This window comes from Haemaphysalis longicornis, unplaced genomic scaffold (genome assembly GCF_048455015.1).
Source record: "Haemaphysalis longicornis isolate Haplotype H1 unplaced genomic scaffold, Haemaphysalis longicornis Haplotype H1 scaffold_1, whole genome shotgun sequence".
Lineage (NCBI taxonomy): Eukaryota > Metazoa > Arthropoda > Arachnida > Ixodida > Ixodidae > Haemaphysalis > Haemaphysalis longicornis.
In genome coordinates this window covers 175378383-175402836 of record NW_027526203.1, presented here as the reverse complement: position 1 = coordinate 175402836, position 24454 = coordinate 175378383, and the positions used below count along the sequence as shown (strand labels likewise).

Sequence of the window (24454 nt, the reverse complement as noted above, 5' to 3'; positions counted from 1 at the left end):
TTTAGGAGTCATACTTCGTACATCGCGGTCTTTTTAGTCATACTATGTAGGAACAGTGATTTCGCGCGGTCGAAATTTTGAGTGCAGTTGGCCTTTAAGAACGGCAAGAAGGCTGACCGTGGGAAGAAGGCGCGATGGCCAGCACTTGAAAGAGGACCTCCATAAGTGGGCCTTGGAGCAACGTGCCCAAGGTAGGGCATTGTCAACTGTGCATCTGGGGCTGAAAGCGCAGATGCTCGCCAAGGAAATAGGCACTGTTGGTTTAGTGGGCGGGCCATCATGGTGCTCCAGGTTTATGCGCCGCAAAGCGTTAGCAATTAGAGTCCGCGCAAGCATGTGCCAGAAGCTTCCAAACGATTTCAAAGAGAAAGTGGAACGTTGTAAGTCTTTCGTAAAAAAAGAAATTGAAGATCATGGCATCACTGACAGCCATATTATTAAGTCCATCACAATCAAAACTACGGGCCACGAAAAAGTGCATTTCACCGTGGTGCTTGCTTGCTTCCTGATGGGAAGAAGCTTCCGCCGATGATAATTTTCAAAAGGAATACCAGGTCAGAAGATGACTTCCCGCCTGGCGTTCTGACAGAAATAAACGTGAAAGGCTGGTAGGCGAGGAGATGATGGGCAGGTGGCTCGAAAAGTGCTTTTCTAGGCGGCCAGGCGGCTCTTAATGTTAAAAAGGGCCTTCTTGTCATGGATAGCATGCGGGCGCACATTTATTCTGAGCTGATGCTTAAACACGTAAAGGCAAAGAACTGCACCACTGCAGTCATACCGGGTGGAATGACCAAAATTCTACAGCCTCTGGACATTGCAATGAACCGCAGTTTTAAAGATGTTTTGCGGCGCCTGTAGGAGGCATGGATGACTGAAGAGGGGCACAGCTACACAGCAACAGGACGCATGAGGCACGCTTCATTTGGCGTAGCCGCAAAGTAGGTCTGCGATGCCTGGAGTGCGGTTTCGGAAACCACCATAACTGCAGCGTTCCGCAGGGTTCTGCAAGGCAGGCCTGCTAGCTTCGTCAGCGTCTGTGACAGCAGCGACTCCGAAGAAGATACCTCAGCGGTGCTATTTCCAGAACTTGCGGAACTCTTTGAGAGTGCGTCTGAAGATGACGACTTTGAAGGCTTTGAGTAGTTAATAAATCATGTCTCCTGCAATTATGCGGGATGTTTCCTAATGCGTGGTAGTGAAATTCTTTCCCTGCAAATGTGCTTGATAAGTGTTGCAGACGCCAGTGCTTCGAGGCATTAACTGGCAAGTACGAAATTTCGCGACATTCATGCAACAGCATGTTTAAAGTTTCGCTGCAGCAAGGCAGTGAACATAGGTGCGTCTTATACAAGGGTGCGTCTTATATGCTACTTTTTACTCCGGAAGTTGCGAAAAGTTGGGGGTGCATCTTATACAACGGTGCGTCCTATAGACCGAAAAATACGGTACTTTTAAAATATTAATTGCAGTCTTACGTGCTTCATATGATGAATCCAAGTCTTTATTTATTTGTGCATACTTGCAGCTATGGCTGGAGTGAGCTAGTATTTAACAGAACAATTGAAATAGCAATAAAACTGAGCAATACAACAGAAAGCACAATAACGACAGATCATGAAGGGCCGGTACAAAGTTTTCCTGCGGAAGGGAACACATATCACCAGGCCATCCGGTTCCAGTTTTCAGCAGACAAAGTCCCTCTTAGAAACTAAAGTGACAGTGGCATAATGCGTAATAGCATAACAGGAGTAAATTGGCCCAATGGATTTTTTAAGGGGGCACACTGGTCTTAAACCAAAAATGTTTAATTTTACAGTCATGATGATAAAAATTGGAGGACATGTGTAGTTTTTTATTCTGGTTGTAGACATAAAATTTGTTTTTGTGTAAAACAACTACAATCACATTTATTCAGACTTTTATATTTATTTTTTGAGAGCTTTCGTGAAAGAACTGCTAGAGGGATGCAGCTGAACAAGGTACCAGGGAACTGTGGACAAAACAAGGAGTGCAATAAGACTAACAGTATCATTCTATCTGGTCTGTAGCAGAAGTTATGACTGAAGTTCGGGCTTGGAAAGTGGGAACTAGAAAAACCGGTTTTGCCTTCCAAGCCCAAACTTCAGTCATAACTTCTGCTACAGACCAGATAGAATGTACTGTTAATCTTATTGCACTCCTTGATTTGTCCACAGTTCCCTGGTACCTTGTTCAGCTGCATCCCTCTAGCAGTTCTTTCACGAAAGCTCTCAAAAAATAAATATAAAAATCCGAATAAATTTCGTTTTTTTACGCAAAAACAAATTTTATATCTACAATCAGAATGAAAAACTACACATGTCCTTCAAATTTTATCATCATGACTAAAAATAAATATTTTTGGTTTAAGACCAGTGTGCCCCCTTAAAAAGAAGCACAAATCAAAAAATAAAAATTGTAAACCCCGAAGGCTGGTGGCAATAGAATGAAGAAATTGTGAAAACGAGCAATTGTGGAAGTTCCTGCCTTTGCACAGAAGTGCATAAATTGCGTTAAAACTAGTATAAATGGGGTGAACAGAATTGTGAAAAAAAAAAATACACACATTTGAAAATATACAGAAATTTTTCCAGTACTCACAAAATAAAACCCGCTGGTCTGGCTGAGCCTTCTGCATGTGCAGGTATAAAAGCAAAAATCATCAGACCATGATTAGCTGTTTTTCACTTGCGGTTGTCTACGCTGATTAGCGTATACAAAGACTTCTGAAAACCTCACAAATACTCATATAGCACTGCAAAGGATGGTGGTGTCTGAATGTACCACAGCTGCTGTTTGTCGGAGTTGCGTGCTTATGATTTTCTAAGCCTTCCTTAAAAAGCCGCGGAAAAGAAAGCTATTGTGAGATGCATTCCAGCCAACAAAAATCTTGTGGCTGAACAATTCATAAAATTGTATGTACCGTATTTACCCTATTTACACGATTGTAAGTCGACTCGAATGTAGGTTGACCCCCAGAAATTGCATCTCTCAAAAAAAGAAAAATGCGAGCGCCGCCTATGAAATCGTATAAAAAGAGAAGCTCTTCCGTCAACCCACACGGCGGCTCTACCATCAACGGTCGATGCTCCCTCAAGAGCCGTGCGCTCACGGTGTGCGCGGTAGATGTTAAAAATGAAAAGCTTTTGTATAAGCACATGGAATAACCATGCGCTTTGGGTTGAGCGGGAAGAACACATTCGCTGCGTGATGACAACCATCGAAGCAACCGGCAGCAGCCACTGGCGCGCGATACCAAAACAAACAAAATGGCGGCTGACCATCCTCCTCCCACCAACCTCCAACCTCCCACCATCGCGTTCGGAAGTGTACTGAACAATGTGATACGATCTGGGCTACGTTAGCGCCGTGCACTGAATCAAAGGATTCGCTAATACTCATTTTATTTATTAGAGACGCGATTCGTGCGCGTCGGTGTTGCGCGGGCGACTTTTTCACGCCCGCGTCGACAATTCCGCGCGCGCGGCAGCTTCTACTGCTTTTAAGTTAAAGGAGCCATGAAGAGAAAACAAAAGTTTGTTTTATTCGAAAGATTAGGTGTTTCATAGTACCCCAAGCGCTTTCCCGGAAGCAAATGATGCTTTATTCACTGAGAAATAAGGCAATTTAAGCTAAAATTTTAAATCTCCCGCTAAAATTGAACATTCCGTGACATGTACAATGGCGTCATAGAGCCGGTCCATGAAACAGATACTTAGTATGTCGACTCCATATAGCACCCACACGCGGGAGTCGATCGAGACGGCGGCCATTTTAAAAATACTAGTAAAACCTAGTGCACCCGCAGCCCTAGTCATGGAATCGCCTGATCCGAGAACAAAACTCTCGCCGAGGAGCTCGGGCTTGCATTTAACAACCTCACACCACAAGAACGCTCAATGCTTCTAAGTGCACGAGCAGCAAGAGTTGTGGGATGCGCGGTGGACGGGAAAGCGACCATTCCGCGATAGCCACAACAGACGAACGCCCAGCCGTCGGCACCGCTGCCTCGTCAGCCCCGTCGCGACGGACGAATATAGACTGGTACGTATGTGCCGTATTTTGATTACGGTTAATAATAGTTCAATTTCAGTAGCAGTATCACTTATGCCAGTTGGCCGGTGTCGTATATGGAAAGCCATTCGCGCGAGCTCTCTGCTTCGACCAGAAAGATAGGAGCGTCCATGCGCGGTGTTTACGGCATTTTTTTCCCCAAGGTCAGAGCGATTTGACGAAGTCGGCGACGAGCGTCAGCATGTCCCAGGAGTGAGCTAACGTAAGGGTCCCTGCCGTAATCACTTCCTCGGAAATGAAGCGAGCACACTCGTACTTCCTTTAGCTCTCTTTCTCCTCCGTTTGCAAAGTTCACAAAACGTAGCCACTTGCTTCGCCTAGGTTCGTCGTTGGGCAGCACATGAACGGAGATCTCCTCACCGGCGGGGATGTCGCACTCCCTCGACGATTTGCCCGTACTACATGGGCATTTCAAAACGCAGCAACGAAATTTCATTGTAAAGTACTCGAACAAACTGAAGTTTTCAGTGGTTGTAAACTGGAAACGAGCTCGTAACGACAGCAGCAAGCCAACACCATTCGAAACTTACGCGACGACTGGCACTATCTCGTCGCTTCTTGCTGTTCCTTACTCCCCTCGTTTCTATTTTTACCTTTGCTGGTTGGCGATATGACGGCCAACCTCCTGTGAAGGGATTACGATACGAAGCAAGGTCGCGGCTGTGCGTGCTGGAACGGTTGGTTGGCCCCGAAGAGCCTTGAACCCGAAAATTCGTCTGCGCGACGGCGAGATGTCGAGCTCGGCCGGCGCTAGTTTCGTACGCATTGGCGCACACTCTTGCGAGTTCGTTCGGACCTTCAACCGTTTACTCCACCGTTCTTTGTCATAAAAAGAATGTGCAGTATGTTTCACGGGCATTTAGCTCGCTATGCAAACTGTAAGCCCTGCCTAACATGCGTTTGCTTTTGCCGGCCTCCGCCAATCGCAGAGCATTCCCAAGTGACATCACAGGTTCTGTTGCGGCAAATGAGCTGGTGGGTCGCATGGTCATTTCCTTTTTTCCTAATTATGTAGCTTATTTGAGCGAAGTTTGCGTTATAAGTGGTGTCATTATGGTTATAACGAGGCAATCTTTCGAATGAACCAAACTTGTGTTTTCTCTTCTTGGCTCCTTTAAACTAGCTCTACCGTTCTACCTCCGTATGACGCGCGACGAGCGCGGCAATGGGGAGGCGCGCTCTTTGATCAGTTTGATAGCGCCCGAGACTAGCCGGCTGGCGCCGCCGGAAATGTTTAGGCTTACCATGGTGGCGGATATTTGATTGGCGCTTTTTCTAGCGGCGCGGATAATGCTTTATAGTGTCGTTTTCGACCACATTATCAGCTCCTTTCCTCCACAAACGTCCTCGCTTGTGCCTTCAGTGACATCTTAAAGAGCGGTTTAAAGCGGCCGCTGGAGCTCTGCGCACCTCTTCGCGGCTGGTGAGCCGCCTTGTTGCCGCCGCCGATCGCGTAGCGCGCAGCATGCGGGTGGTATTCGCGGCAGCGTCAGCGCGGCGCATTTTTGCGAGCATAAAACGCCCCATGCGGTTATAACCATAGGAACGAGGGTGCGAAGCTGTCCCCACCTCGTAGCACCCCCGATTTCTCGTTTTTCTTGCCGTTACTAGCGATAGATGGTTCGACTTCGATTCTAGGTCGACCCCCCAACATTGAATGGTCAAATTTGAAAAAAAGGGTCGACCTACAATCGTGTAAATACGGTACTCGCATAATGATCGCACTCGCGTAATGATCGCACCCCTGAAGTTTGTCGTCAAAATTCGATTTTTTTTAAAATTTCCCGAGCAATGAGTGCACCCTGAACCTGCCACAGCGGTATGTCGTATGTGTGCCAAGTCTAGCTGATGATGGTCATTCTTACCTCTGTTTCCTTTCCTTTCAAAGCGGACGTGGCTACGCTATTGCCGCAGAGTTGCCAATATTAGTGATGTCGGCAAGCATGTGTTCAATATTTATGAGGAAGAAACTCTCCCTAAATGCACATAATTGCTCGCAAGACAAAAAAAAAAAATTAGCGCAGCTTGCTGCGGCCGCCCCCATGTCTGTTTTGATGTCCCGCACTGTGACAGCGGCAGCCACGTATTGGTTGCCCTGTTGTCACCTCGCACTAAACTCGTTCCGGCGCGTTCCGTAATTCTGAAAACACTGCATTTTGCGTCACTTTGCAAAGCGGCTGGCGGCTGTGTGCAGAGTTTTTATTATGTTTTTATTTACTATTTTTGTTATGTACATGAGACCTACCGTAAAAATTTTGACCCGCAACTTGCTTGCCTTTTCTGTGATTAAAGGCCAACTGCACTCAAATTTCACCTCGGCCAAATTTGTTTTTAATGCGTAGTAAGTACCCCCAAATAAGCTGAGACACAAGTGGTAGCCCCGTGAAACGCCTCGTTAATCAGTCAGAAGCGTTTAAAAAGGCTCCGCCACAGACCACTCTGCACCTGCCGGCGGATCGCGTAAACAGTCATGACGCGCCTGTGACGTTCCAGCCGACGGTGGCTTTTTCCTCTGGCCAGCCACGCAGCGGGAGAACCGGTCGAGCTCTGCTGCCCCGTGCGCGCGTAGAGCTTGCGCGCAGACATTCTCCCGAACTGGTGACCGTCCGGCCGCTCGCTGGACGACTGCAACGTCACTGCAATGGCCGCGCTCTCCTCGGTTTCGGTTTCAAAATCGCCGATTTTTGCTGGCCGCTTGCGGCGTCCACGTGCGTATTTCAGCTGTTGTATTTTGCATGTTGCTTTCTTTTTAAGCGGACTATACGGAAATGGGGTTTTCAAGAAGTCGAAATTTTGAGTGCAGTTGGCCTTTAAAATTTTTTCTGGAAAAATTTACCCCACGTAAACCCCTAAATTTTAATCAAATGTTTTGGCAAAAAAGTGCGATCATTACGCGAGTAAATACGGTATACGCAACAGATGTTTATGCAAGTCTCCACCCACGTAAATAATGTTAGGTGAGGACGTAAGAAGCTTCTTAGGGGCTCTGCGTATATCGCCACATAAACAAATTTTAAAAAGAATTAAAGAAAACCGACGTGAACCTGCAGCAGAGAGCGCCAAACCGGACTGCACTTTCTTTGGGTACGGTCACTAGAATATTTAAGGAACTGTACCTCGTGTGATCGCTGCCCAAATTTGTACTCACGGGCCTCATATTATTACGTTAGTGTTAATAATTATTGCTTATTGTCTTCACCCTTAATTTTAAAACTGGCTGCTGGACTGAAGCTGCAAAAAGGGTTTTTTAAAGCTTGCAGCAAACTGCTGCCCAATACTTGTTGCATACATGGTGAGCATTGCAGTGCCTCGAAAGACGCAGCCACGCCCCCTATTCAACTTGCGCTATCTCTCTGGCCGATTGAGATGGCCGGAGCAACACTTACTCAAGTGATCTGGCCCAGTTGTCACGGTCACTATGCACTGTACTATTTGGCCAATAAATCCTCTGGTTCGTCCGGGCTCTGTGGAGTCTGTCGTCACTTTGTTGGCGAGTCGAACCAGTTGTGGCGCCCTTCTGGGACGTCGTGTACTCTTGGGGATTTTGGGGGTTGCTGCTGCCTACCGTAGCTTGCTAGTCGAACTTTCAGCACTGTAGCTACAACCGGTATGCCCACATTGGCATGCAAAAGCTATGGTAAGCAGCTTCTCTGCAAGTGCGTATTCAGATCTCTTGCACATGTCCAGTAGTGAAGACCCAGCCATGCCTGATGTTTTGCATTTCCTGCAGACAGGGACCGAGTATCCTGTTGCGCGGCAAGTGCCGTTTTCCCTCCCCGCTGCCCAGAGGGCGCCTCCTGTCCAGGACAACCGCCCAGCTGAGAGCTGCCAGAACGCAGGCCAGGGCAACCTGGAGGTGAGGGCCCCTTTCTCTTTGATGCCATTGGATGAGCCGATACTTGCTCACTCCAACAAAGTGGCATGCGTGCGGAGCCAAAGCAACATCTCAAATTAGCACAGTGAAAAGCAATGCAGTTGCAAAATATATACCAGTGTCGTATGCATTGCCCCAGCACACACATTGAAAACGGGCAAAAGGCCTGTCAAGTCTTCGCCCGACAACAGTGCGGCAGAGACAACCTTTTTCCTCCTTCCAAATTTCCCCTTCATTTCCTGGATGGGATTTTAGCATGATGTATACGTAGGCATTGTTCGCGGTTGTTTTCTGAAGTTGCCTTAGTTGTGGCGGTTCTTCCAGCACTCAAAAGTTGGCTTCACCCTACCGGTTCAGCAGTTTAGCAGTCCTCTTTTCTTCAACTGAGCGTCGCTGTTATCAGTGGCCATTCAGTTGGTGTCATCCTGCTGATTTTCTTGTGGTTGGCACAAATGAAGCGCAAGCATTCTAATACAAATTTGTGGTGCTGGATAGATTGCAAAATGCTATTGCTACTGGACGTTTGGCTCTTGTAAGGAATTGTTTCCTGAAAATTCAAAAGGAAAATTTGTCTCTAAGCACAATCTTCGTGTGTCTAAAGGAAAAATTAGGTTTTTGTGTAAGTTCTATCTAAATTTGCCTGCCATTAAAGTGCTTTCATTGCTGGTTCTCATCTATAAAGCTGAGCAATTACCAATTCTAGGTCATGTGCGGGGTGTTTTTCGGCGTGTGCTTTTTTTCAATACTATTCGGCTTCCGTGTTTTGTATTCTGCGCGTTTGCAAAGTTTTTCCGCCAAAAACCATCGCAAAGTGGCATAAAAAATACTTTTGCCAGCCACGGGGACAAAATATCAGCGCAAAAGGGCGGAAAAAACGGCAACTTTTGGAGCGCTGTATCTCCGCAACGCTGCCACCGGGCGAGGCCATTTTGGCATCGTTAGATCGGCAGAGCGGTCCTCTTTCCGGTTCCAGTTGTCTATTTTATCTTTGTTCATTCACAAACGCATGAACACCAGAAAAAGAAGACACACAAACAAAGCCAGAAATAGATGCCGTTCGGCGTGCGCTTGGGCGTCGCTGCGGCAACACAAGATGGCAGCTGCCTGAACCGCATAGTGCGCGTTTCTGAGTTCATTTTCGTATCTTCGCTCGGCCAAGTTTCTGTTCAATCATTTTATCTGCTATGGTATTCAACACGGATGCTATCGCGACGGGAATGCCTGAGATCATGAGTCAAATTTCAGGAAGTTGCATGGTCATCGGCCGCTTCGTGGTGCGCGTGACTTTACCCCGGAAAGTGAAACGCGGTGTGTGCGCTTGATAGCGGTTCACAAAGTGAACTTTTAGTCTGATTTGCGATGTTTACACGGTTAGTTATTGCTACGTTTTTTACCGCGGAGGGTGAAACGTGGTGTGCACACTTGTGATAGAAGTTCAGAATGTGATCTTTTAGTGATTTGCGATCTTCACACGTTTAGTTATTGCCATGTTTGACAGTAGGCTTGGTAGCCTTGGGAAAGAAACGGTCGACACGTCAAATGCTGCGGCACGTAGGGCATGGCCTGATTGCGCTACCGGTTACGATTGCGCGAGTAGTTATAATTACCGTATTTACACGATTGTGAGGACTCGAATGTAGGTCGACCGCCCCAAAATTGCATTTCTCAAAAAAAAAAAAAAAGGCGAGCGCAGAAAGCTCGTTTGAACGCTGCTGTGAACGAGTGCCGAGAGAGTTCTTCGGGCCCAGGGCACTCATGACAGACGGGACCATTCAGCACAACACAGAAGTGACACAAGCATGCAGCAATGCAGCCGCCTAGAAAACCGTATCACAAAGAGCTCTTCCCTGAGACTACCAATACCCCGCCGTACGGCGGCTCTTCCATCAATGATCGATGCTCCCACAAGAGCCGTACGCTCGTGGTGCGCACAGTAGTTGTTAAAAGAAAAAAGCTTTTGCATACACACACGGAATAGCCATGCGCTGTGGTTGAGCAGGAAGGAGGAATCATTAGAACACATTTACTGCGAGATGACAATCATCAAAGCTACCAGCAACAGCCACTGCCATGTGACATCAAGATAAACAAGTGGCTGACGGAAACGGCTGCTCACGATTTCCTTTGATTCGCGAGTACGTTACTCGCATTCAAGAAGCCTTTTGTTCGTCTCTAATAAACAATATACCGAATTGCTTAAATGAATGCACGGCGCTTGTGTAGGCACAATCATATCACGTTGTTCAGTACACTTCTGAATGCACTGGTGGAAGGTTAGCCACTCTAGGTACGGTGGACTAAGGGCACAGATCAGGAATTCCAACTTTCAAAGTCGCATCACCTTGCTTCGACCGCAACCACAGAAATGAGGGTGTTACGCTTTCCCCAGCTTGTAGCACTCCTGATTTCTCATTTCTCTTGCCATTACAACGGCACAAAGTTCGATTTCGATTCTAAGTTGACCCCCCAACATTGGAATGTCAAACTTGAAAAAAAGGGTCGACCTACAATTGTGTAAATGCGGTAATGCCTGCGATGTCAGATCTGATGTTAGTACCGACTTCGCGATGTAGACTACGGTGTTTCAAATCACAATATGTTGTGATAAACGTGCGCCGCGAATATAGGGCTGGGCACCAAGCGCAAGAGTTGGATGTACACTTGCCGCATGGGTCTTTTAGCAATAACATGAATTAGTCAAAATTGCCGATGAGTAACTGTCGTCGGCATTAAAAATTTACTGTTCCCGCAGCATTATCTAGTTTAAAAAAAAAAGAACAATGTTAATGCATGCATATATATCCCTGTGCATATTGGCTGCACTGGGCAAAACGTTGGCTGGCTTGAATTGCAAGAGTATTAATAAAAATGTGCACGCATTGAAGTTGGAGCTATGCTGAATAGTATACCAAGCTTTCAATTAGCTCATTTTTATCCTTATGGTGCTTTGGATATAAACAGTTGAACACCTGCATGTACGAGTACTAAGTCGCTGCTGCAGGCAAGGTTATACAGTTAAACCTCGTTATAACGAAATTGAAGGGGTGCCGCGATTTGCTCGTTATAGCCAATATTTCGTTATAGCCGTAGCCGACATTTACTGCAAATAGTATGCATTGTAGTTACCTAACACAAAAAGCGGGCGAAATAGCATCTTGCTGCACGGCGATAGTAAAATAAACACATTCCGGAGGTAAAAAGGAAAAGTCAAGAACATACTTTATTGCAGTTCAAAACTCGTATTTCAAACAGACTTGGCTACGAAGAAGTCCGTAATTAGATATTGATGCACCTTCCTGATGCGAGCGATGGCCCCCTCAGCTGCGGCCGCTACGTTCACGCCATCTTCGCCGCCCCCGTGCGCGCCAAAGAAGCGACGCAGCACGCCCACCGCATCTAGTGCCTCCGACGCCGTCCTTGGCGCTTCTTTTCAAGCCATGTGCAACAGCGCTGACGATGGTGGACAGAGTACTCGTCTACACGTCAGTCTCTTGCCACCTTACCACGGAGTGCACCTTACCTTCCTTCGCGCCCGATGCGACGGCTTTATCATAACCGTCTTCTGTTCAAGCGTGATAGTCTTTCGCTTTCGCTTCCCGCCTGTCGCACTCGCGTTGTCGGAATCACGCCGGCAGAACGATAAAAGATAAGGCTGAAGACTGCCAAAACCCACGCACACACAACTACGCAGCGACGTCGGCGATACGAACAGGGGAGGAGTGAAGGGGGGAGGAAGGCGACGCAACCGCGCGCGCCGTGTGCATTGGGGGTTCTTCTCGGGCTCACTGCGGATAGTCCGCGGATTCCCCGAAGCCATAGGGATACGTGGTAAAATCGAACGTCGGACTACTTCTCGGGGAGCCCGCGGTGAGTCCGACATCGAAGGGCCCCATTGTCTGCATGCCGTGCGCAGCGAGAGGAGGTTGGGGGCTTCGCGGGCGCAGCGTCCGCATGGCGCGCCAGCCAGCTTCGCGCGCGTGGAGGGAGTTTTGAACAGCTAATACAGTTGCAGCGTCACGCACTGTCTCAAATCCGCGTTGCGCACTGTTGTAACATTAGCTCAAAATTTGATTTCTCAACGAAATTTGTTCGTTATATCCCGTAACGGGGAAATTTTACCTCGTTAAAACGAGGTTTTAAATACATTGGTTTCTATGGGGACTTTCAAGGGGAATTGCGATTTGCTCGTTATATCCATTATTTCGTTATAGCCCGTCTCGTTATAACGAGGTTTAACTGTACAACAAAACAAAACAAAAAAAGCCAACAGCAAGTTGTGGCATTTATGTTTGAAGAAAAAAAAAAAAGCCTCACTCATTGCCATTGTTAAAACTCTGCATGGAGAAGTTTCCAATTGCAGTGTGGGCAACCGGCTATCCTAGAGTAAAAATTATTCTGCACTGGGTATAACCTTCTGGGGCCCCTGTTGTCCATAAGCCTGCACAAAGGGACCTTCAGAAAGCCAATAACACATCCCATGTGCACCAAATGAAAGGGCAGAGACACCAAAGGTCATCTGCAGTCAAGGTCATAAAGAGCTCCAGCAACTTCAGAAGCCGTTTTCTTGAAAGCATACCGTATTTTCGCGCGTATAACCCGCGCCTGCATATAATCCACACCCTTACTTTCAGCCCGCCGGAAAATAAAAATATAGCCCTCATGTATTGCCCGTACATTGGTACTGGAAAGGCTGCACCAAAGCTACTGCTCAAGCAACGCATCACATACTCTGTAGACAGAAAAAACGTATACAGTTAAACCTCGTTATAACGAAATTGAAGGGGCGCCGCGATTTGCTCCTTATAGCCAATAATTCGTTATAGCCGTAGCCGACATTTACTGCAAATATTATGCATTGTGGTTACCTAAAACATAAAGCGGGCGAAATAGCATCTTGCTGCACGGCGATAGTCAGTAAAATAAACACATTCCGGAGGTAAAAAGGAAAAGTCACGAACCTACTTTATTGCAGTTCAAAACTCGTATTTCAAACAGTCTTGGCTACGAAGAAGTCCGTAATTGGACATTGATGCACCTTCCTGATGCGAGCGATGGCTCCCTCAGCTGCGGCCGCTCGTGCGCGCCGAAGTAGCGACGCAGCACGTCCACCGCATCAAGTGCCTCCGACGCTGTCCACGCCGTCCTTGGCGCTTCTTTTCAAGCCAAGTGCAACAGCGCTGACGATGGACTTTCGGTTGCTCACGATGGTGGACAGCGTACTCGTTCACACGTCAAAGTCTCTTGCCACCTTAGCACGGAGTGCACCTTACCTTCATTCGCGCCCGATGCGACGGCTTTTATCATAGCCGTCTTCTGTTCAAGCGTGATAGCATAGAGAAAGAGAAATACTGGTCGCTTTCGCTTCCCGCCTGTTGCACTCGCGTTGTTGGAATCACGCCGGCAGTACGATAAAAGATAAGGCTGAAGACTGCCAAAACCCACGCACACACAACTACGCAGGGACGTCGGCGATGCGAACAGGGGAGGAGTAGGGGGAAAAGCGACGCAACCAGTGACGCAACCGCGCGCACCGTGTGCATTGGGGTTCTCGGGCTCACCGCGGATAGTCCGCGGATTCCCCGAAGCCATAGGGATACGTGGGAAAATCGAATGTCGGACTGCTTCTCGGGGAGCCGGCGGTGAGTCCGAAACTAAATCGAAGGGCCCCATTGTCTGCATGCCGTCTCAACGAAATTTGTTCGTTATATCCCGTAACGGGGAAATTTTACCTCGTTAAAACGAGGTTTTAAATACATTGGTTTCTATGGGGACTTTCAAGGGGAATTACGATTTGCTCGTTATATCCATTATTTCGTTATAGCCCGTCTCGTTATAACGAGGTTTAACTGTATTTAGCAAGTACAATAATACACTGGCTGCAAGGCGAAAGTCACAATACACTAATGGAATTCATTTGTTACAGTGCGCTTGTCCTTGTTTTTTCTTCCTTTCCTTGTATGTTTTGCACAGTCGCTGCCATGGAAGGCTTAGTCAGTGTTACTGCGTAGAAGATTCACAGCACAACACGCATTCTCGTGAAGCTGCACTAAAGGAAAAACATCGCGTATTATCCGCACCGCTACTTTCCCACTGAAATTTTCGCAGTTTTGGTGCGGGATATGCGCGCAAAATTACGGTATTTTGAGCCTCCTGCTGTGTCCTGGACACATTTTGACCCCGTTTGTGTTGCTTCAATCCTTAGAGTGTGCTTGATGTTGGGACAGTTTTAGATTGTTCGTTTATGCTCATAATTTTTAATGCCAAGGCAAATAGCCCACCTGAAGTTGTAGTGAAATCTGGAACAGTGAGTATGATGTTGCGTATAAAATAAATGAAGCTATTAAAAAAAAATTTTGGGGCTGTCACGGCATAAACCATACCTTGAGGTAATCGCATCTTTCTACCATGTCGCATTACCATATCATAAGCAAGCTACATGTAAACCTGTGTAGAAAAAAAGCACTCAATATATCTTGGTGAAACTTCTTAATATTTCTCTAGTTAATGCCATTTTCAGTGTGCCTACAAAATTTTATCGCTCTAAGCCAAAAAACAAAAAGTTTGCATTGAAAGCCACCTCTCCCCTTAAGTGCAAGCTGCAAAAAGGTTGTTTTATAGCTTGCACCAAACTGCTGCCCAATACTTGTTGCACACATGGCGAGCATTGCAGTGCCTCGAAAGACGCAGCCACGCCCCCTATTCAACTTGCGCTATCTCTCTGGCCGATTGAGATGGCCGGAGCAACACTTACCCAAGTGATCTGGCCCAGTTGTCACGGTCACTATGCACTGTACCACTTAGCCAATAAATCCTCTGGTTCGTCCGGGCTCTGTGGAGCCTGTCGTCACTTTGTTGGTGAGTCGAACCAGTTGTGGCGCCCTTCTGGGATGTCGTGTACTCTTGGGGATTTTGGGGGTTGCTGCTGCCTACCGTAGCTTGCCAGTCGAACTTTCAGCACTGTAGCTACAGCCTGTATGCCCACATTGGCATGCAAAAGCTGTGGTAAGCTGTGCGTGCAGCTTCTTTGCAAGTGCGTATTCAGATCTCTTGCACATGTCCAGTAGTGAAGAGCCGGCCATGCCCAATGTTTTGCTTTTTCTGCAGGCAGGGACCGAGTATCCTGTTGCGCGGCAAGTGCCGTTTTCCCTCCCCGCTGCCCAGAGGGCGCCTCCTGTCCAGGACAACCGCCCAGCTGAGAGCTACCAGAACGCAGGCCAGGGCAACCTGGAGGTGAGGGCCCCTTTCTCTTTGATGCCATTGGATGAGCCGATACTTGCTCACTCCAACAAAGTGGCATGCGTGCGGAGCCAAAGCAACATCTCAAATTAGCACAGTGAAAAGCAATGCAGTTGCAAAATATATACCAGTGTCGTATGCATTGCCCCAGCACACACATTGAAAACGGGCAAAAGGCCTGTCAAGTCTTCACCCGACAACAGTGCGGCAGAGACAACCTTTTTCCTCCTTCCAAATTTCCCCTTCATTTCCTGGATGGGATTTTAGCATGATGTATACGTAGGCATTGTTCGCGGTTGTTTTCTGAAGTTGCCTTAGTTGTGGCGGTTCTTCCAGCACTCAAAAGTTGGCTTCACCCTACCGGTTCAGCAGTTTAGCAGTCCTCTTTTCTTCAACTGAGCTTCGCTGTTATCAGTGGCCATTCAGTTGGCATCCTCCTGCTGATTTTCTTGTGGTTGGCACAAATGAAGCGCAAGCATTCCGGTACAAATTTGTGGGCTGGATAGATTGCAAAATGCTATTGCTGCGGGACCTTTGGCTCTTTTAAGGTCTGTTTCCTGAAAATTCATAAGGAAAATTTCAGTCTCTATCTTCGTGTGTCTAAAGAAAAAATGAGGTTTTTGTGTAAGTTCTATCTAAATATGCCTGCCATTAAGTGCTTTCATTGCTGGTTCTCACTCAGCATAGATGAAATGATAAATGTAGCAGAACAATTCTGCCAACCAGCAGAACTGCTCATAGGGGAATGGACCTTTTTCCAGTAGCGCGCAGCGTATGCACTACTCTTGCGCCCAGCGGCTGATCTTCCATTATTGGGGGGAAAAAATGTAAACAAAACAGCGCCATATTGGATTAGCCAGTTGTGAGCGCCGAGCCAGCTAAGTGCTGCTCCGTTGAGCTCTGAAAACAGCTGACAGGTAGGCGCTATGGCTGCCATCGGAAAGTTCCCGTGCCACCGAAACCATGCGTGGCGCCTGGGACAGCTTCCTCAACTGCGCAGAGCAGGTGAAAAAAAGGGGGCATGTTCTTCTATAATCCCCCAAGTGGTGTTTGGGCTGCCACCACTAGAGGGCTACACTACTGGAAAAAGGTCCATTGCTTATGGAGCACTTTTGAAACACCCAGAAGGCCATGCCATCACAAAGCGAGTGCCACGCATGGGATGCCCATGTGTCGACTGTCGCGTTCGAGAGCCGGTCTGTGCAGGCAGCTAGGCGTGTTGGGGTTGTCGCCACCCATTCACTTCGTGGAGAGGCCGCACAATGGTTGGTGTGAAAAGTCGCCACCTTGTCCTTCAGTTCTAGTTGCACAGCGCGGCACCCACGAAATGAGGTCTTCCAAGCGTTGCATGCCGAGAGCTGCCTCTTAGAGGGGTTGTGAAGAGATTTTAAAAAAAATTGTGTTGTGTGTGCGCTTATAACCGTGGAACCTTGATAAACAAACAATGCATACCCGTTTCGTTGCCCGATATCGGCAAATAGGAAAACAAATGCAGCTACGGTTTCACCGAGGCTTTCCTCCTCCTCAACTCGTGAAGTGACGTTTCAGTAAGTCAGTAAGAAGCCAATCACAGTTCTCCCTCGTCTGCACAATATGTTGGCATAGAGCGGGCTTGCAAAGAGTCAGAGAAAACTACAACATCGGCGCCATGATGAAACTCGCCCTGCAACTTAACGGGAGATGTCTGATCTCTGATACGACTGATCAACATGTTCGAACTTTCAGTCAACAACGCGGGCGAGTGGCGCAGGCAGAAGTAACCACGTTTAATCTAAACTGGGCATTCGTAAACTGTTTACGCTGTTTCGCACGAGTCTAAACTGTCGTTTTGCTAGCCGATATTCTTGCACAAGCTTGCCAACGTCTGTCGCACGTAGCCTGTAATGTGAGTTGCGCGAACGTAAAACTTCGGACCTGACGAGATAAATGGCCGAACGCTTAAAATGAGAATTTATTATATAAACACGTTTATCAAAGGAACTTCGAGTAGTCGGAACTTAAAACCCATCCATCATTTATCATTTACTCATCAAGCGCAAAAATAACTAGCGAGAAGCAGCGATACAGCGCCGAGTCCCACCATCACGCAGTTTGATTGCTTTCCTGTATATTGCAATAAACAATGCTGTTAACGCTGTTTTGTTGACTGTATAACCTCCCCTTTGGCTTACTGCAGAAGTGTTCAACAGTAAGTTGGCGGTTAAAGCTCTGGGTTGATTAGAATTTATGAAAACACGACAGAGTTCAGGGTTACAAATGCAAAGAAGCTTTTATGCAGCACTTTTTTGCTGCGCGCGCTTCACACGTCGATAGTGTAGTGGATAAAGTGTCTGACTAGGCTGGCCGTAACGTTGGGCTGACCCAACGGCTGCAAGTTCGAATCGCACACTGAGCACTTTTTTTTTTTTTTTTGAGCGGTTTTGTGCCATTTCATACAAAAAAGTAAGATTTCGAAGAGAATTCGGCAAAACAATGTGAAATTCAGCAGGGAAACTGGCTGCAAACTGTACAAGCAGCCAGTAGGTCTGAGTTCTGCTGCAATGGTTGCCAGACAACTGAAGCAGTCACGGCACCGCTCACGTGGATAGGAAATTGTTTTTGGCAACGAATAAAGGATGCAATATTTTTAAAATATCAGGTTTGCAGCTTTGCAGAATAATATACACAACAAACGTTGAACGCGTTGAACTCTCGAAGGCACTTGTCGTGACGTCACTGCTAGTTGCATTGCCGACTGACGACGTGCGCATGGTCGCTTGCGATGCGCCTCAAGAGAATTTCAAAGGCACCTTCTAAATTTTAGAAGAAATAAATTGTGAAAATATTTGGGATTTATGTTCTTAAAAGGTCGTTCAAGCAGACAAGATTAAGCAAAGAACAATGCATTTTCTCTTCACGACCGCTTTAAGCTTACGCCAATAGCGTGAACTCTTTTTGGTGATATGGAAACGGTGGTAGTTGGATGTGTTACCATTGGCTTGGGCATACTATCTGATGTTTCGTTTGAATGCTCTGGTTAACTGGCATCAAGTACCTGAACATATCTTGAGCAACAAGAAATTATCAGACACTCACTGACAGCGAGAGAAGCAACAGAAAAAAAAGACGGCGGCAAGTTGAATTGATGTCGATGGCAATGGTGCTTTTGCGGTTTGGATGGGCTCTATGGGATGCCTGGTTGCCAGATGACAATGTTATGCCAATGACTGGTATATAGGTCGAGAGGTGACTTTTTAGCAAATTATTTTATAAAAAATCTCGACCTGTATTCCAACTTAATACGGTATGTGGAGGCTAGAGAAGTCTGCCGCCCAGAAGAGGTTGGTATCTGAAATCAAAAAGCTATGGGACAAGGGGTTGAATCTTCATTCCAAAATGACTTCATAGATGTTGCAGTACAGTGCGGAGCAGTACACATCCTTGGTTGTTCTCTGGTTCTTGCTGGAGCCACTTTAGAATTTTACTCATATACCTTTTTGAAAGGCATATTAAATTAGCCAGTCAAATGGGAAATATATAGGTAATCTGCACAGTTGTAGTTCAGTGGCTAAGTCATTGCAGTACTTGGAAAAAAATTTCAGGTTCAATTTCTAGCCATGGTGGTGGTTTTTATGGCAGAAGTAGCTTTTCGAAAACAACTGTGTGGTCATGATTTCAACCCAAATCCCGAAGTCCTTGGGTACCATAGCCCTGCAATACAATAAACTTCATAGCTCAGTTCTATGGCACAAACACCCAATTTTATATAGCAGGGCTGAAGTCGTGACGTGGTTCTAATTTCACCATAGCAACCCAGGTCGGCTGTGGGGCCAGTTCCACATTTCCTGTAAAATGAAGTGGGCCACAAAGGTTCCATTGAGAATGTTTTGAGACCAGGTATAAAGAAGGCTGTGGCTAGCGTTCCGTCCAGACGGAACGATATGCCATTGTGCTAAAGTTCCGTCCAGACGGAACGAGGCGCTGCGGGTTATCCTTCCATCCAGACGGAATACAACTGAGAGCTTAGCATTCCATCCAGACGGAGCCAGCGTCAAATTTGTACAGTTCCGTCCAGACGAAAGTAAAAGTGGCTGATTAGACGCCATGGTGAGTTCTCATATTTGGTGTAGAGGGTGCGCCTCGGATAATGGCACCCTTGTACCAATTCCCCCCCGGGCATACTTTATTATTTTTTTTATGCGTGGTTGTGCCAGCGTTTTGTAACAGGTAACTTCGCACCCACTTTACAATTGACGCGGTGAGAGCAGTTGGTCTTGATTTTGCACTCAACCGGCCACTCCGCTACCGCTCACTATAGCCAAGGCCGACGTGTCCATCGCCAGAGTTCCAATCATCTGTAGTTCGTAATTTTGATTACGAATTAACAGTTATTCTGGCTAGTCAATTAATGACCGGAAGCGGTTCGTTCGGCTGGGTAAATATCAAGAAAGACTGCTCTCGCTGCTTGTTGTGAAGTGGGCGTGGTCCAGCTTGGTGGTTCGTTTGACGGCCGATCATCTGTAATCATTGAGAGTGATTATTAATGAAATGTGACTCTGGCTAGTCGTTACAGTGTTTGCGTTACTGTTTACCGTGTTACCGGAATCAGGAGTTCCCGTTTACCGCTGAAAATGGTAAAACATGTTTTAGCGCTCCGTTTGTGGTTTGCGTGTTCCGTCCGCCGTGGCGCAGATAGCGACATCTAATGAATTAGTCTCAAAGCAAATGACGCATAATTTTGTTGCTCATATCTATTTGCATTCGTTTAAAGTGACTTGAATATTTCACTTTTCGGTTAAAGCATTCACGCTAACTGTTGTTGTTTTGAGAATTATGTAGCCATTACCTGTAGAGCTTTAAAAAGAAAATGTGTTGGTGGCGCTATCTACTGAGCAAAGTTAGAATCAAGGTAAAATAGAATTTGACCCCACGCTGAATATTTAGGCAAGAAATGAGTAAAAAATGTCGTAGTAATTATTCAATAATCTACAATACCTTTCCCAGCACAATTTTGGAGGCCTAAAAGCACTTTGTGAGATCAGAAACTTGTTGGAAATATTTGAGGTGGGAACGCTTAGCACGAGTAAGGACGGCCATTTTGCTCGCGCATCTGAGAAAAATGGTCGTTTGTTGCTTTCCTGAGCATTATTTAAAATAAGCAGCATCACGTAAGATTACTTTTATCGGCTGTACCAAGCATAAAGCACTGAGCGCACTGCATTTATTGTAATCAATACGCGACGGTACACTTTGTCTGCTCAGGAAGCTCGCTGGCGACGGTAAAGCCTGTGCCGGTAAGTTACCGTTCACGGTAACTCTTGCGCATGCACAGTCGAATCCCGTAAACACGGTAACACTCTGCTAAAACTCTCCAATGAGCAGAAGCAGTTTGACCGGTTGGGTAAAAATCAACAAAACTCAAGAAAGGCGGGCGATCGGACTAACTCCGTCGAACGGAACTCCAAGCCGCTACCTCGACCACGTCCGCTTCACAACAAGCAGCGAGAGCAGTCCAGCCGAACGAACCGCTTCCGCTCATTGACTAGCCAGAATAACCGTTAATTAGTAATCACCATTATACTACAGATTATCAGAACTCTGGCGATGGATACGTCCGCCTTGGCTCCGGTAGCGGAGCGGCCGGTTGAGTGCAAAATCAAGACCGACTGCTCTCACCGCATCAGTTGTAAAATGGGGGCGAATTTAGCTGTTACAAAATAGTGGCACAACCACACACAAAAAAAAAAAAAAAAGTATGCGCGGGGAAAATCGAACTCGGTAAAGGGTGCCATTATCTGAGGCGCACCCTCTGCACCAAATCTGAAGACTGAACATGGCGTCTTATCAGCCGGGTTTGCTTTCATCTGGATGGAACTGTACAAATTTGGCGCCGGCTCCGTCTGGACGGAACACTAGCCACAGCTCATAAAGAAAGCGAAGCGGTGGAAATTAGTGTAGGTGTGTTGCTAGAGCATGCTAAAGTGTTTGTGTAGCTTCTTTGCAGGTGTGGACTCTTGCACACATTTGTTAGTAAAGAGCCAGCAGTGCCTCATGTCTTCCTTTTCCTGCAGAGGGATGTTGAGCTCGGTACTGCAAAGTGTCTCCAGTGCACCCGCCCTCTGCACCGATATGGACATCCTGACCCGGACTCTTCGGTACGGGCCCCTTTCTGTTTGCTGCAATTAAATCAGCTGATGTCCTAATTCCAGCAAAGTGGCATGCGTGCTGGCGCTCCTGGGCCAAGACAACCCATCTATGCACGATGAAAAGGCAATGGTAAAGCCCAGTAGCTATAGGTTCGGGGGAGCCTTCTCGAATGTAACAGCAGCAAGGGCACTCCTCAGGGTGTGGAACGTTTTCGCGGTTCTGAACCCAGGCTTTCCGCACTAGAAGAGGTCCGCCACGGGCGGTGGCCTAATCATTAGCGGCTGAAGCTCGTATACATCATACACCACAGGGCCTCATGCCTTGCCCCAGCCCACACAGAGAAAAACAAGCAAAAGGGCCGCCAAGTCTTGGCCTGACAAAATTGTGCCCACCCTTTTCTCCCTCCTTGCCACTATATTTCCTGGCCGAATGGCCGAAAACTTTGAAAGTTTTAATGTATTTGAAAAAGTGCAGTACTTTTGTGAACCATCACTGCAGTTTCGTGAGCCTGATATGATGAATCCACGTCTAATTGATGTAGATGTAGCTGCCTGCACAAAAACGAGTGTCTGAGACTCTTAAAACACAAAATTGTCGAGGAAATACTCTGGTTGAACTTGCGGAGAGAAATAATCTTGGAAGATAATAAACATTTTCTTCTGCAAACAAATGGGGAGTGCACTTGAAGAACCCTTGCAGTACAAGTTGTTGTTGTTGTAGTCCTTTATTAATCAAGATAAGGCATGCGGCCAAAATATGCGTAGAGGAAGAAGGGGAAGGGAGAAGTAGCCCAGAGTAAGAAATAATGCGTCCATAAAGACCACACAAGACTTCCCTTCAAACCATGGAGGCCAGGTTAAGGTGAAGGTCTGCCATTGGGGATTTTGTGGGTTTGTGGGTTTGTCCGCTTGCTTCAGCCATTCGTTGTACAGAGCCCGGACGTGGTCCTTGAAAGGCTTGTTGAGGGATGCGTCGATCGGCTGAAGCATCGACGTCATCCCCCCCGGGATTACGACAAGGTCGCATTCGGCGTTGGCCACAGCCTTCTTGACCCGGTCCGTCATGTGGCCGCAGAAAGAGTCTAGCACAAGCATGCTCCGGGGCTTCAGCAGAGTTCCGAGACGCCTGCACCACACCATCTGAAACCATTCCAGCACAGTTTCTTCATTGAAGAAACCCTTCTCGTTCACTCGCACAATGACCTTGGGCGGGAACGTCTCCTTCGGCAGGGTTTTCCGCTTGAAAACAATGAAGGGTGGCAACTTGTGGCCGTCTGCCGTACAGCACAACATGACGGTGAAGCGGTTGTGCTCGTTCCCTGTTAGGAGGTGGACCTGACGCTCTCCCTTTTCGGCGATGGTTCTACTGCTCGGCACACCGAACCAGACCAGCGTTTGGTCGGCCTTGCCGATCTGGCCGAGCAGGAACCCCCGCCGCCTCCTCAGGTCCTCGACGTACCGCCGAAACTCGAGCCGCTTCTCGTCGTACGTCTCCGGGAGCTTTTGCGCAACCGTTGTGCGACGCAGGAGACTTAGCCCGTTCCAGTTCATAAAGTTCGTTATCCATTTCTTGGATATTTTAAACTTGTCGCAGTGGATGTTTAACTCATCTGCGACGTCCTGCGACTTTATTTCGATGTCATCGTCGGACACACTGAGGCTTTCTTTCCACTGCAGCTGTACCCACTCAAGCACTTTCTCTTCAACGACGGGGTAACGTCCCTGCTTCGGCCCGCGAAACGACCGACGCGTACCAGCGCACGCGAAGATCCGGTCTTTCTGCTGCCGCCATCCTCGAACACACTTTTCGGAGACGCGGAACTCTCGTTCTGCAGCGACGTTGCTCTTCTCCTCAGCAAACGAAATCACCTTGCACTTGAATGCCGCGCTGTACTGGTCCGAGCTTGCGTAGGCATTGTTACGGCAGGTCAGGAACGGTCACCAGTGCCTCAACTGTGCCGCCCGCAACACAGAGTGCTTTCCAAAATGGCGAGCAACTCGTGACTGGCTAGTGCTGGCTAGCCTCCATGCTGGCTAGACAAGGCTTTGTATTGGCTCTAGTTGGCTCCAGAAACAACTTTTGACCGGCGGCAAATTTGAATTTTTAGTGTATGGCAGCCCACGTATAGGTTGACTCCACGTATAAGTCGACCCCCCTAATTTTGGAAGGTCATTTAAAAAAAAAAAAAAAAAAGGTCGATTTGTACGCGGCAATATACGGTAACCACGTGGAAACCTACTAGACCACACCGCTGTCTCACTCACTTCCAGTCGCTGTTTTGGTCACGCGAAACTTCGTGAAATCGTGCAGTAAGAATGAGAGAAATAAACACGTTTTTTAATTGGTAATTTCTCCACAATTAAATCATTTTTCGCCGACGAATAAGTGCTTAGGGGGCTATGGGGCAGTTGAACTTTTGTCTGAACAAAACCTGCTAGTTCCTTTCAGTGTCCCTGTGAGCTTGTAAGCATTTGAGCTACGCATATAATGCCTGACAATCCCTCTAGCTTTCTTGCAAAGTGCAGCAAGACCTTTGGTCATATCCTTAGCATCATTGCGGGCCAACTGCAAAGTTTGTGAAAAACAATTAAGTCCTCCCGTGCCATGACAGTTCACAAGTGGCTGCCCTCATGTTGCCGCATTACTTGTGACAACATAAGAAGGACAAACATTCACTGGTATTTCCCAATCTGACATCGGCTGCTCAAGAGCCAAAGCAATCTTTGCTGTTTTGTGGTTCCGTAGGGAAAGGCAAAGGTTCAAGCTATACCTATTCAACTTGAAGGTCTGATCAACATAGTGGCACATAGGGCTAGTGTTCCGCTCGTTAGCTTGAGATGTTCAAATGTCGGTTGTAAATGAAAGTGATTCTGATCCGTGCTCAAAAGCCTTTGGCAACTCCAGCTGAACTTTCTTCCTTGTGTCATTGTATAACTTGGGCACCAATGTTCCAGACAGGATCATTCTGGAAGGCAGCTGATGTTCATGAATGACCTTTTGAAGCAAATCTTCTACAATCGTGTACGGTTGCAAATTTAGCGCAGTCATTCTCTATCTTCTGGTCCAGGGCATGCCGTTTCACCTTGGTCACCACCATTTTCTTAAAAACATCCATGACGCTTAACT

General features: G+C 47.1%; 1 protein-coding gene across 6 annotated transcripts in view; it reads left to right on the top strand.

Moving 5' to 3' along the window:
- Positions 1–24454, top strand: part of LOC144139582 (uncharacterized) — a 141496-nt gene that overhangs the window by 52897 nt on the left and 64145 nt on the right. For all 6 annotated transcript variants that reach the window (XM_077671893.1, XM_077671910.1, XM_077671913.1 and 3 more), the window contains 3 exons: positions 7823–7948; positions 15071–15196; positions 21253–21336. In XM_077671893.1, coding sequence (XP_077528019.1) covers positions 7823–7948; positions 15071–15196; positions 21253–21336 — 336 coding nt within the window. The remainder of the gene's footprint in view (positions 1–7822; positions 7949–15070; positions 15197–21252; positions 21337–24454) is intronic.